The following is a 12,895-nucleotide window of genomic DNA, read 5'->3' as shown; positions in this document are numbered from 1 at the left end:
CTGGGAGACATCGATGCCCTCCCATCCTGCACAGGCGATGTCGTATCTGCAGGGAAGGCATTCATGTCCACAGTGTACACTGGGACACATCGATGCCCTCCCATCCTGCACAGGCGATGTCGTATCTGCAGGGGAGGCATTCATGTCCACAGTGTACGCTGGGAGGCATCGATGCCCTCCCATCCTGCACAGGCGATGTCGTATCTGCAGGGAAGGCATTCATATCCGCCATTGTACGTTAACGCTACGGGTGACCCTGAAGACTGTCCATACGGCCCATGATTCCCCATGACGGGAATATTTTACACTGCGGGATGTTCAGGGCCGCTCATATAACGCATTCTTCAATTACGTCGCATAAACGCAGCGTATAAAACCCTAACCCTTAAGGTGATATGAAAGTGTGATATATATATACGTACCAAAGAGTCCAAATATTTATAAAGCCCTTCTGCAAACTGGGTGCACCGAATTATCCGAGACTTTAACACGCGACAAGGAAGAACGCGCTCCCCGTGAAATTTCATTATTCGAAAAGAAAATATCTCTCCTTGGTTCTTGTCCGAGATAAGTGTACATTTTTTTTTTTTTATTATTCTTCGAAAAATCGAATTTCACGAGGCAGCGCGTTCTTCCTTGTCGCCTCCATAATTACGTGTTAAACTTTTAGATAATTCGGTGCACCCAGTTTGGAAGAAAGTTTTATAAATAATTTCACTTTTTAGCAAGTATATATATATATATGAGATTTTCGTATCTCCTTAAGGCCACGGCCAACCTTCCAACCTCGCCCAACCCTGAAGAAGATGAACAAGAAGAAGAAGAAGGCATACTCGGAGTTTCTCCACAACCTGGATTTTATTCTTAAGGGCTCCCCTAGAAGCGCTGGTGGAAGTTGGACGGCTGCGTCGGCTGCCCCGTGGAGAAGACCATCCCCGGAGGTTGCTGATGGCTCATGGTGTGGTTCTGGTGCTGGTGGAACTCCGGAGCCCCGTGTGGTCCGTTCAGCCGAACCCTCTTCGGGTTCTGTCCGTGGTTGTGCTCGTTGTTGCCCTGCTGTTGCTGGTTTTGTTGCTGGGAACAGTTGGCAACCGTTAGTGCACCTCGCAACGAGGACTCTAATTTTTAATGTCTTAAGATGATATGGAAGGATCATTTTATTTATTATATANGTTTTAAATTTGTTCATAGATATTTTTAAAATTTATTATTATAAATGAAATTTCACAAGGGTCAGGACCTTCCTTATAGCCTCCACGTTCACGTTATGAAGTTTAAAATGATTCAATACATCCAGTTCGTAGAAAAGTTTCATGAACAATTCATTCTTCAGATGCCACTTTGACATCCCCTTAAGGATCATTACTCTCTTTTCATTAATTACGTATTTACCGTCTGCTGTTGATTCTGCCTAGCTTTGTTTTCAGTCTTTTCCTCCGTGTCGTCGTCGGTTAAAAACTCCCTCTTCGGATAAGGTATCGGACATCCTGCGAAGATGCTGCAACGAACATTAATTTAAATAAGATACCCAGGGAATTTTATTGCAAACAAGATGGAATAATTTGAGACTTTATCACGTGATTATGGAGATCCTAATGAAAGTCTTGAATTTTAATCTAAGTCTAGAATTTTCCCAATCACGTGTTAAATTTTCAAATTATTTAATATACCCAGTTTTATGAAAAGTTTTATAAATATCTCCACGCCCTGATAGTCACCTTAAGGCGATATGAAAGGCGCTGAGGAATTTAATGAACGCCAATGAAATTTTTCAAGTTTCAAGACCTTCGTTAGGACCTCCGTAATAACCTGTTAAATTTTCAAATTATTTGGTGCACCTAATTAGGGAATAAGTTTTTATATGAATATTTCAATATATTTTTATGTACGTAGAATGACCCTTTCATAACACCTTAAAGACTTATGTATGAATTAAATTAGCAAAACTGTAAATAGGAAGAGAGAGATCTGATCCAGCGATCACTAAACAAACGAATGATAGAATATATTGTTCGTGGATAGTTATTAATTAAATCCGTTCTTGCACGGATAAAAAGACTAATGAACGAATCAAACCTGCGAAACTACAAATAGAAGAGATCTGATCTGGTCATCAGGGATTTTATGATAGATCGTATTGTCCACCCTTCGTTAAATGCATTCGTGTATGACCAGCCGAAGACCAATGGCGAATTTAATTTTAATAACAAAATTGAATCGAGGTAAAAGAGATCTAACCCAGTGATCACTACAAATGTATTTTATAATTGACTATATATACGCAAATAAAATCTTTTATGAAAATGCAATCCTAAGTGACCCCCCATAAATTAGGAGAAAAATCAAATCATGGAATATTGTAAATAAATAAGAAAAATTATACTTCCATCAAGTCACATTTTGCAAATCGTACCTGTGTTACAAAAAAAAAACTTCTAAAATCATGCACTTATTAAAGAAAATATATCGTATGAATTATTTATAAATAATGAAATTTTATGGAAGTCGAGACCTTCCTTATAGTCTCCATATTTACATGGTAAAATTTGAAACGTATCGGTACATCCAATTCGAAGAATACTTTCTGGAACGATCTGACATCTCGGATATATATAGACTGGTTCTTTTATATCACTTAAATTCTCGAAAATTTAAAAACACTAATTATGATACCTACTCTTGCGTCGGTAACGGTTCCTCCTGGAAATATGCATCCTGCATCGAGTGCTCCGAAGTGATCCTCTTGTTCGGGTCCATCATGAGGAGTTTCTGCAACTGGAGCGAACAGAACGAGACGAATGAATGCTTGTCTAGTCTATTCGAGTAGTCGAAGACTTTCTCTTACCAGATTGAACGCTTTACTATCAGGCTTGATCTTGTGTCGATCCATGTACTTGGTGAGCGAACAGTTGGCGTAGCTGAAAAGATGAGTCGTGTTTATAACCTCAACATTTTCTAACTAAAAGTTTGCATTCCGTAGAGCACAGCAAAACGCACTTGGATCGTTTAAAGTCTTTCAGGAGGGTGGGATGTTCTGGCATCTTTTTTATATCCTCCCAGTCCTTCTCCAGGGGAAATCCCATTACGTTGAATATCCTGTGGGCAGATGAATTCTGACGTTAGGATGTGATAATCTTTTCTCACTCACAGATCGCAGTTACGTCAGTTCATTTTAACGTTTCGTCGTCGACACATTTTGTTTTCAGAATGTCTTGATGCCAGTTACTGGAAATTTCATTGAAGTAAATATATAAATAATCATCTCTAAATGGCGTTACTGGAGAGGTTATGTCCCCAAATAACTAACCTAATCTAGCTGGCACTATCACTGGCACACTTCCAGTTGTTTTTAGCTTAATTTTTGTTAAATTGTAGGTTAAAAATGCATTTAGTAAATCATTTGTTTATGTTCTTCAATAAAATGACAACATCGAAATGGTGATGACAAAATGGCCTGCTCCGATTGCAACCTCCAAGAACGACGATGAGTGATATTATTTTACTGGACTCACCGGTCAAGTTGATCGTGGTGGTAGGGATTGCTAGTCTTAATGTCTTCCTGTCTGCAGTGGAATATCGGCTCGGATGTTAAAAGCTCGGCAAATATACACCCAATGGCCCATATGTCTGAAAGAAACATAATGTATGCGATCGATCTCAAGATCGGAGCCTGTAAACAAAGAGAAATCAATTTGACCAACGTTTCATTGAGTTTTACTTTCATTCCTTTATAACTGTTCCACCGAAACGACTTATCAAATATGCTATTCAGTATGATACTGAATGCAATATAAGAGACAGCTGTCGATATAAATTCAAATATCGGTACGAAGGTTAGAAATTAAAAGAATCTTTGTTTACCGATGTCGATTAAATTTCTTGACGTCTTCCGTACCATCTTAATGTGATTTTCTCAAGCGATGGAACATACCTATAGCTTTGGTGTAGTGCCTCGCACCAAGGAGCAACTCGGGTGCTCTGTACCAAAATGTTACCACCACTGGATCCAGATCCGCCAGAGGTTTAAGAGGCGCGTTGAACAGTCTGGCGAACCCCATGTCAGCTATTTTTACTCGCCCCCTTTCGTTTCCTTCACCCATGACTAATATATTCGCAGGTTTCTGTAAATTATACTCAACTAAAGTCGACTCGATGTAAAATTCTAAAAGTACCTTGTTAGCTTTTAATGGTAAAGCGTAGATTTACAGGTTAAGACTTACCAAGTCTCTGTGGAGAACCCAATTGGAATGCAAATAATGGATCCCATCCAGAATTTGGTACAGGAGAGATTTCACCATTCCTTTAGGCACCATAACGGGCTTTTTGTTAGCTTTCGCTGCTCTGTGAAACTTTATGATATGCTGTAAACCGAATTTTGACAATTTACTATCGTTCTTCTCATGTCAGGATATAATTCAGTTCGTTAAGGATTCAATAAAGCCAAGTATATTAAATTTTGACGTCAGAGGCGAGAAAATTACGTAAAATTCCCAACGCGATCGTTCGACAATGAACACAAACTCAATGCAAATATTATCATTATAACATTTAGTGCACTTTAGTGCATTAGAAGATAAGAGACTGTGAATGTACCATCATACCCATAAGTCATGTTCGGCGAAGTCGAAGAGCAGCCACACTTTGCGGTCATTGTGAGAGAGAAAAACACGTATGAGAGTAATGACATTGACGTGCTTAAGTTCCCTGAGTAGCTGAAAAACGAATAAAAAATATAAATACTCCAAATTTGGAAAAGTTATACAGCAGAATTTACAAGGTTAAGAGGTTAAGGTTTGCTAGTCAAGAAAATACATTTACAATACATCTACGATACAGAATGGATAATAGAAGTCGATAAATGAATCATCTCATCTAATCGAATCATCGAGAAGTCTAACGATTACAATTCTACTGTCATTTAACGAATCGATAGTATTAGAGAAAGGACAGCCTACTGCGATCTCTCGGCAGGCAGACATCGACAGCCCTGTGCCTTCTATTTGTTTCAGTCCGAAATCCTTCGTGTCGGGCCTGGATTTAAGTTCGCTGTCCGGAACCCTAAATTAAGACATTCAAGATAAATAATTGTCGACAAATCAACTAGAAATGATAAAGCCGAACGAACGAAGGGCCAAAGAGGAATTCGTCCTTCGATTGTCTGGCTTTGGGCGGAGAAACTAACCCTTCTTTTCTGCGAGCTTTGTAAACGTGTCCGTAAGTACCTCTTCCGACCTTGCACCCTTCAAATTCAAACAGGTCCTCGACTTTCGTCCGGTCCTTCTGGGTTTTCATTTTAAATTCGTAATCCATCATGTTTATCATCAACATAACTATCAACTGCGGCGAAACATCTTCCTCACGTACGGTCCTCAGGCTTCTCTCCGCTTTTGTCCGTTTCGTTCCATTGAGAACCGGTCCGTCGCTTCGCCGAGTGCAGCTCTATGCAGCTGGTTTTCGGCCCGATTCTGCTGGACGGGACAACAGACCATCTGGACCAACGACAATACCGTCGAAAGACAACGAGCTTCATGGTCGATACATGTGCGGACGCGCTGTGGGTACGTAGTTCGACCTGGCACCGCTAGATGTCGACGGCAGCGCGCAAATTGTTACTGTTTCCACATACACTTTAAATACCGGATTAATAAGTATCGAATTGATGGCCACATCATCGCACTCCTAAATCCGAGATTTACCGAGTCTGGATTTAGTAAATCCAACGTCTATATCGGATTAATAAATACGCAGATTTGACTTTGAGCGTCTTGATCGACACTTAATTTCGGATTTACTGGGTTTCAATCCGATAAATCCTGGATTTATCGAGTCTAAACGCAGTAAATCCGAATTTAAGTGTCGATCGAGACGCTCAAGGGGTCTATTACGTAAAATGGAGCGAAAATGTGAAAAATGAGGAGCTCACGGTATTACGGAACGTTTTAGGCGGTGAAAATGCGAGACCATTCATATAGCGAATAAGTAATTCGGCGAATAAACCCACGTGAGATGAAAGTGCGAGAAGTGAGCGCTCTCGTCAAAAATACGTAATCAACGCCTAGGATCGAACCTGCGTATTTATTAATGCGATGGAGACGTGCGATTTATTGGATCCGGATACAATAAATCCCGGATTTAGAAGCGTGATGGAGACGTGGTCATTGGCTGCAGCCCTGTCGTAAACAGCTAATCACGTTCCTCGGAATTTGCTAATCTCTAACCTATCGATTTAACAATTCTTGCCGTGTAACCGGTGTAAACACGCATATCGATAACGCCGGAATCAAAGGCTATCGTCGGTCGCGGAGAGGCCATCAAAAAGTTCCTTTAAAGTTACGGATTGTCAAACCAACTTTCCACGGACCCGACAAACGGAAACCTTCCTTAAAGTAGGATGTTCAGGAGCTCGCCGAATTTTGAGAAATTGCTCGGTAAGTCTTCTAGTTAATTCGGACTTCCCATTGTACTGGATACGATGTCGCTTTTGCAGATAAAGCTACGAGTAACCTACGACTCGAACCAGACTGGCCTACAATTCTCCAGATCTGTGACCTCATACGTCAGGGTGACGTTCAGTAAGTGAACACGTCATGCTCTTGCTTTTTTTCATTTTAAGTAAGATATTACTCATTGTATAGCGATCTTACTTTTTGACTCTTTTCTGACTGAATTTTTAATAACCGAGCTGGAGTGAATATTGTCCCGTTAATTGGACATGATGAGTAGTTATTAATGTGTGCGCTTATAAAACAACGGCTTGGTTGATAACCAAGCAAGAGCAAATACTAACCTATTAATTTGACATAACAAGTGCGTTGGTTATTAAAGTATGCGTTTATAAAACAACGGCTCGGTTAACCTATTAACGGGTTGACCTTTTGCAATTGTGGCGCATTTGGACATGTATATATTTTGGGAGGATCGCAAAGGGTTATTTCATAATAGCAAATTAATCATTTGAGTCCCAGGGGTTATTGAAAAAAACAGTGTCGGAAAATGCCAAACAATGCAATAGTGCTATCTTAAATGCGAAGATAACCAAGCAGTGCGATAGCGCTCGCTATTTCGATAAACTCTAAGTATACCGTCAGTTGTTCATACTGTTCAAATGTACTGGGTTTTTTGACATGAAATCTAAACAGCGTGATCCCACTGCTTGGGACTTAAACCGTTAAGATTGATAAAAAAGTGTCTTATTGAAATTGAAAATCGTTGCTTATGTATATAGACCGAAAGCTGCGCTCGCTGCTATCAAAAGGAAACTGACGAATGCCAATCCTCACATAGCAAATTTTGGACTTTTGGTATGGACTTTTCTTGCGGCAATTCCTTCTAGTAGTTTAAAATAGGAATGATAATAATTTCAGTACTTCGAATAGGTATTGGAGTCGTGTGTAAAAAATTGTGGCAGTTTAATTCATGATGAGATCGGTACAAAGCAGTACATGGAACAACTGAGGGAGCTCATAAAGACGTCGCCTCACGAGAACGTCAAGTTGAAAACCTTGGAATTAATTCAAGCTTGGGCATTTGCTTTCCGGAACAGTGCAAAATATAGAGCGGTTCAGGTATGTCTGTCTTTTTTTTAGTATTCATTTAATTTTTCGTAACCTCCAAGTCGCAGTCGTAACAAAGGTATTTAAGACGGAAAGTGAAGTTACTGATTTTTCATGCACATTTGCTTTAAAATGTAAATTATAAGGGGACTGTTTGGTTAATATAATTACCAAACTCTAATTATAAGTAATTATTATAATGAATTATAGAAACGAGAACCAAAAATGTTACAACTGACTTCGTCAGGCACGAGACATTGCAAATGAAGACGTTATTATTTAATCGTTCTTTTAGGACACTGTCAACATCATGAAAGCCGAAGGCTACAAGTTTCCAGCTCTGAAGGAGAGCGACGCAATGTTCAGTGCAGACACTGCGCCAGAGTGGACGGATGGGGATGTGTGCAACAGATGTCGCGTGGCTTTCAGCATGGTGCAGCGAAAACATCATTGCCGAGCTTGTGGACAAGTGTTTTGCGGTCAATGCTCCAGCAGAGTGTCGACGCTTCCGAAGTTTGGAATCGAGAAGGAAGTGCGGGTCTGCGAGGCCTGCTACGAACAAGTGAACAAGTGAGTGCACTTTGAAACCCTTTAAAGGACTCGACGTAAACAAGGAGGTTTCAACTACGATCCCCTAGCGAGGAATAAGAAAATTCACCATTAATGTGATAGTGCAAGTGACAAAACCTCAATATTTATCGTACACCCTATTTTGAAATGCATGTAGGGATTGGGAGATGTAGAGTATTTTTATTCTAATGCGAAGCATTATATCACTTGATACAACGCCATTTTGAGGTTAGTTGTACTTCATGTACATTCTTATCATTTTGAATAATTTGACCGCAATATAGTTTAGGCATGGTTTTATGTTAAAAGTAGTCGTGCCTAATTTAGGTAAATTTACAAATTTACAAATGCTATTTATGACGACATTTTTAAGATAAGAGTTCAATGGAAAGTGGAAGTAGCGTACTAATGGCAAGTGAATAATTTCCATCCTGCGATCCATTGCCTCATAATTTACCAAAGAATTTTTGCTTGATATTCAGGAGCAACGCTGCACCAGCCAAGGAGACGGACCTTCCTGCCGAGTACTTGAGCAGTTCGCTGGCTCAACAGCAGCAGGTAAGGGCTCGTACCAGGAGTTAAGGTGATGTGAAAGTGGCTACACAAAGGTCTCCTTTAAGAAACTTTTCTCTAAACTGGGTGTATCGAATCGTTTCAACGTTTACAACGTGAATATGGAGGCTATAAGGAATGTCCTGACACCCATGACATTCGAATCGTTTAGAAATTTGTTTACATGAATTTAAAAAATTATGTATTAAAATATAAAATGCAAGTAGTGGTCTCTATCCGTTCTTATGTAAAACAGAAAATAGAAAGTGGCATTTTACACTTTAGATACCTATATCGAGTGAAGTCAATCAAAATAGTTGTATCGTCGACCTGGTTGATACTTCCCTAACTCCACGAGCCTTGTCCACCCCCCAGGTGCCAGCTCGCAAGACGTCGGAGGAGCTCCAGGAAGAGGAGGAGCTGCAGCTGGCCCTGGCGTTGAGTCAGAGCGAGGCGGAGCAGAAGGAGAAGGAGAAGCGACGCTCGACGACGGGGCCCAGGGCGAAGACGACCATCTACTCGCCAGCCGCGTCCCCGGTAAGTCGAGTCTCGAGTCTCGGGGGGCCGACCTCTGACCTGCGCGTCTCGCGGCGGCAGGAGCCGAGCCCCACCAGGCTCCAGGACGAGGAGGAGGTGGACCCGGAGCTGGCCCGCTACCTGAACCGCGAATACTGGGAGCAGCGGCAGTCCGCCGCCGAGGAGCCCGACTCCAGGACGGAGCTGGCCAGCCCCTCTGCCCCCAACATCGGCAGCCCCATGCCCGCCAAGGTCGTCCTCGCCAAACAGCGCAACGGGGAAGTCGACGGCCAGATGGAGGAGTTCGTCGCCGCCCTTCGCTCCCAGGTCGAGATCTTCGTCAACCGCATGAAGAGCAACTCCTCCCGCGGACGGTCCATCGCTAACGACAGCTCCGTCCAGACCCTCTTCATGAACATCACCGCTATGCACTCCAGGTGAGGACCGATGTCCAGGAACTAGGAAGTCAGAGGTTCAGGTCGATGCAGAAAAACTCTTTGCTGTAAAATTTAACTGATTATCCAGAGGTTTATTTATGGGAGAGGACGTTACTTTGTGTTGTAAAACCCTTCCGTTTAAAATTGTACAAACTGTTCGATGACTTATCGATGAGGGTAAATACCACTCAGGGAACTAAAATTCTTCACTATAAAATTTTACCATCCACTGACTTATTTTTGGGAATATACGTTACTTTCTGCAGTAAAAGCCTTTTCTTTCAAACCGTACCAATTATTCTCTCACCGATGAGAGTGAATGTTACTCCGAGCAGTAAAATCCTTTGCTTTCAAATTTTATTAAATACCCAGTGGTTTATTAATGGGGGTGTATGCTAGTTTTTATAGTGAAACCCTTCGATTTAAAATTGCACCAACAATTCCCTAACTCATCGATGGGAGTAAATGTTACTCCGAGCAGGAAAATCCTTCGCTTCCATTTTAACCAACTGTCTACCGATGGAGTTCGATGGAGTCTGGTTCCTTAGCTCATCTCTGGTCCTCGTTTTCAGGCTCCTGCACTACATCCAGGAGCAGGACGACAGTCGTGTCTACTACGAGGGTCTGCAGGACAAGCTGGCCCAGATGAAGGACGCCCGGGCCGCCCTGGACGCGCTTCGAGAGGAGCATCGTGAGAAGCTGCGTCGTCAGGCCGAGGAGGCCGAGCGGCTCCGTCAGCTGCAAATGGCGCAGAAACTCGAGATAATGCGCAAGAAGAAGCAGGAGTACCTCCAGTATCAGCGACAGCTCGCTCTGCAGCGGATTCAGGAGCAAGAGCGCGAAATGCAAATGCGGCAGGAGCAACAGAAGCAACAATACGCGATGGGTGGGTAGAGGATGTCCTCGGGGTGTAATTAGTAATTAATATCATCATATTTTGTATTATCAAAGATACTGGCTTGTCCCGTGGGTAACACGTTTTCAGGGCAAACTTTTAGTTGCAGCTAAACGTCACAGATGGCGCCGTTGGTCCGTTAAAGCATCAAAAATCGTGAAATTATATATATATTTTTATAAGTCTTTTCTTTTGGTTCTTGTCCGAGATAAATACACTTTTTTTTTTATGAAAAATGTAATTCCACGAGCATTACGTTCATCCTTGGGGAATCCATAATCACGTGTTAATGTTTCAAATGATTCGGTGCACCCAGTTTGGAGAAAAGTTTTTTAAGCATTTTGACGATTCATATATATAGAATAACCCTTTCATATCGTCTTAATAAATTCAATATCTATCGATTCAGTGCACCCAGTTTGGAGAAAAGTTTTTTAAACATATATATATAAAATAACCCTTTCATATCGTCTTAATAAATCCAATAATTCGATTCGATGCACCCAGTTTGGAGAAAAGTTTTATAAACATTTTGACGTTTCATATATATATAGAATAACCCTTTCATATCGTCTTAATGAATCCAATAATTCGATTCGATGCACCCAGCTTGGAGAAAAGTTTTATAAACATTTTGACGTTTCATATATATAGAATGACCCTTTCATATCGTCTTAATAAATCCAATAATTCGATTCGGTGCACCCAGTTTGGAGAAAAGTTTTTTTTAAACATTTTGATGATTCATATATATAGAATAACCCTTTCATATCGTCTTAATAAATCCAATAATTCGATTCGATGCACCCAGTTTAGAGAAAAGTTTTTTTTAAACATTTTGACGTTTCATATATATAGAATAACCCTTTCACATCGTCTTAATAAATTCCATATCTATCTATTCGGTGCACCCAGTTTGAAGAAAAGTTTTATAAACATTTTGACGTTTCATATATATATATAGAATGACCCTATCATATTAATAAATCCAATAATTCGATTAGCCACCGCCCTGAATTTAATCCTGTATTTTTCGCAGCCGGAGCTGGATATCCCCCGGCCGTCCCGGGTTACCTGGGGCCATCGGGCCAGAGCTCACCGGTCCGCCGCGTCCAGTACGGACCTGGACCAGGTTACGCCCCAGCTTCGCCCACCGGCCAGGGTATCTACGTCTACGGGCAGCCTCCAATGGCTCAGTACCCGCCCCCCATGCAGACCTATCGGGTGCCCCCGCCACCCCATGCGGCTCCCATGCCCGCGGACCCTGCTTCTTCTCGGCTTCCTGCTGCTCCTGGCCGAATGGTAAGCCGATGTCCTGGTTGTCTTCAAATTCTCAGGAATTTAAGGTGAAATGAAACCCCCTTCAAATCAGTCGACTCGAATACAACACTTTTTTTTAAGGGTATTAGACCCAACTGTTCGCTCTTCCTTAGGGTCTCCATAATCACGTGCTGAAGTTTCTATCGATTCGGTGCATGCAATTTGGAGAGAAATTTTGACGTTTTATATATATGAAATGACCCTTTCGTATCACCTTAAGAGTTACCTATCCTATTGCTTTTCAACGCTGCCAATAAATAACACTTCGCTCCTCAGATGGCTCCGATGGCAGCTCCACCAATGCAATCCATGCAGCCGATGCAGTCGATACAGCCAATGCAACAGGTGCAGCAGCCAGGAGGTCCTTCGCACCTCCAGATGCCACAGGGACAGCCTGTGCAGCTGGGTCCGGGTCAGGGTGCATCGGAGCCAAGCATGCAGTCAATGCCGCAGCCTATGGCTCAGCCCATGGCACAACCCATGACCCAGTCGATGACCCAACCAATGAATCAACCTATAAGCCAACCCATGGTGCAACCCATGAAGCAACCGATGAGTCCTCCGATGAATCCACCCATGAATCCACCCATGAATCCTCCCATGGCTCAGCCAGGGGAACGAGTCAGCTCGAATCAGTTCCCACCTCCAGAAAACTCTCGACCAGAAGGTCGTCCCAAGGAAGAGACTGCGGAGCTCATCTCCTTTGATTAGATATTCCTGGCTCCCGTGCCATGAGATCCTTGGAATCTCCCATTTATCCTTTAACTCGATACTTTCCAGGCTGCGTATATGATCCTTGGGGTGATAAGAGTCTGTTTGCCCTAAGTCGTCGAGTGTCATGCAAATTGGCCCAGCTTCTTCGATGCTGGCTGCAACGAGGCGATGCAATTGTTCTATGTGCTGAAATAAAGGAGTCCGTAATTGCAAATCGGAGGGTTTCATAGCCTCCCTTTTTGTAGGAATTGACTGAGTGGTTTGGGATGTATGGAATTGTTTGTGTTTGGACAACCTGCCTTTGTTTACACCTCTCGTTCCTGGCTCGTTCAGATGTG

At 42.1% G+C, this 12,895-nt stretch overlaps 2 protein-coding genes across 4 annotated transcripts; one reads left to right on the top strand and one right to left on the bottom strand.

Moving 5' to 3' along the window:
* Window positions 1-675: 675 nt before the first annotated feature.
* Window positions 676-5,494, bottom strand: LOC105695947 (cyclin-dependent kinase 8). The gene is made up of 11 exons (XM_023432123.1): window positions 5,183-5,494; window positions 4,956-5,058; window positions 4,602-4,712; window positions 4,221-4,361; window positions 3,932-4,121; window positions 3,513-3,627; window positions 2,998-3,096; window positions 2,846-2,918; window positions 2,678-2,775; window positions 1,393-1,498; window positions 676-1,074 (listed from the first exon to the last, which is right to left on the bottom strand). The coding sequence occupies exons 1-11, from the start codon at window positions 5,326-5,328 to the stop codon at window positions 877-879; spliced, it is 1,380 nt and encodes a 459-aa protein (XP_023287891.1). The 5' UTR covers window positions 5,329-5,494; the 3' UTR covers window positions 676-876.
* A 756-nt stretch (window positions 5,495-6,250) lies between these two features.
* LOC105695978 (hepatocyte growth factor-regulated tyrosine kinase substrate) lies at window positions 6,251-12,824 on the top strand. Of its 3 annotated transcripts, XM_012418064.2 has the most exons (11): window positions 6,251-6,428; window positions 6,488-6,572; window positions 7,226-7,301; window positions 7,377-7,565; window positions 7,849-8,123; window positions 8,606-8,681; window positions 9,051-9,212; window positions 9,273-9,628; window positions 10,201-10,514; window positions 11,563-11,825; window positions 12,120-12,824. In XM_012418064.2, exons 1-11 carry the CDS (start codon window positions 6,392-6,394, stop codon window positions 12,552-12,554), a joined length of 2,268 nt encoding a protein of 755 aa, XP_012273487.1. In that variant the 5' UTR covers window positions 6,251-6,391; the 3' UTR covers window positions 12,555-12,824. The 3 variants fall into 3 exon arrangements, with proteins under 3 accessions (XP_012273487.1, XP_012273486.1, XP_012273488.1); XM_012418063.2 differs by having other exon boundaries at window positions 9,051-9,628; XM_012418065.1 differs by lacking the exons at window positions 6,251-6,428; window positions 6,488-6,572 and adding an exon at window positions 6,690-6,807 and having other exon boundaries at window positions 9,051-9,628.
* Window positions 12,825-12,895: the final 71 nt, after the last annotated feature.

This window comes from Orussus abietinus, unplaced genomic scaffold, assembly GCF_000612105.2.
Source record: "Orussus abietinus isolate OABI.00-Male unplaced genomic scaffold, Oabi_2.0 scaffold154, whole genome shotgun sequence".
Classification (NCBI taxonomy): Eukaryota; Metazoa; Arthropoda; class Insecta; order Hymenoptera; family Orussidae; genus Orussus; species Orussus abietinus.
The sequence above is the reverse complement of the archived record's forward strand: the minus strand, read 5'-3'. Positions and strand labels throughout refer to the sequence as shown.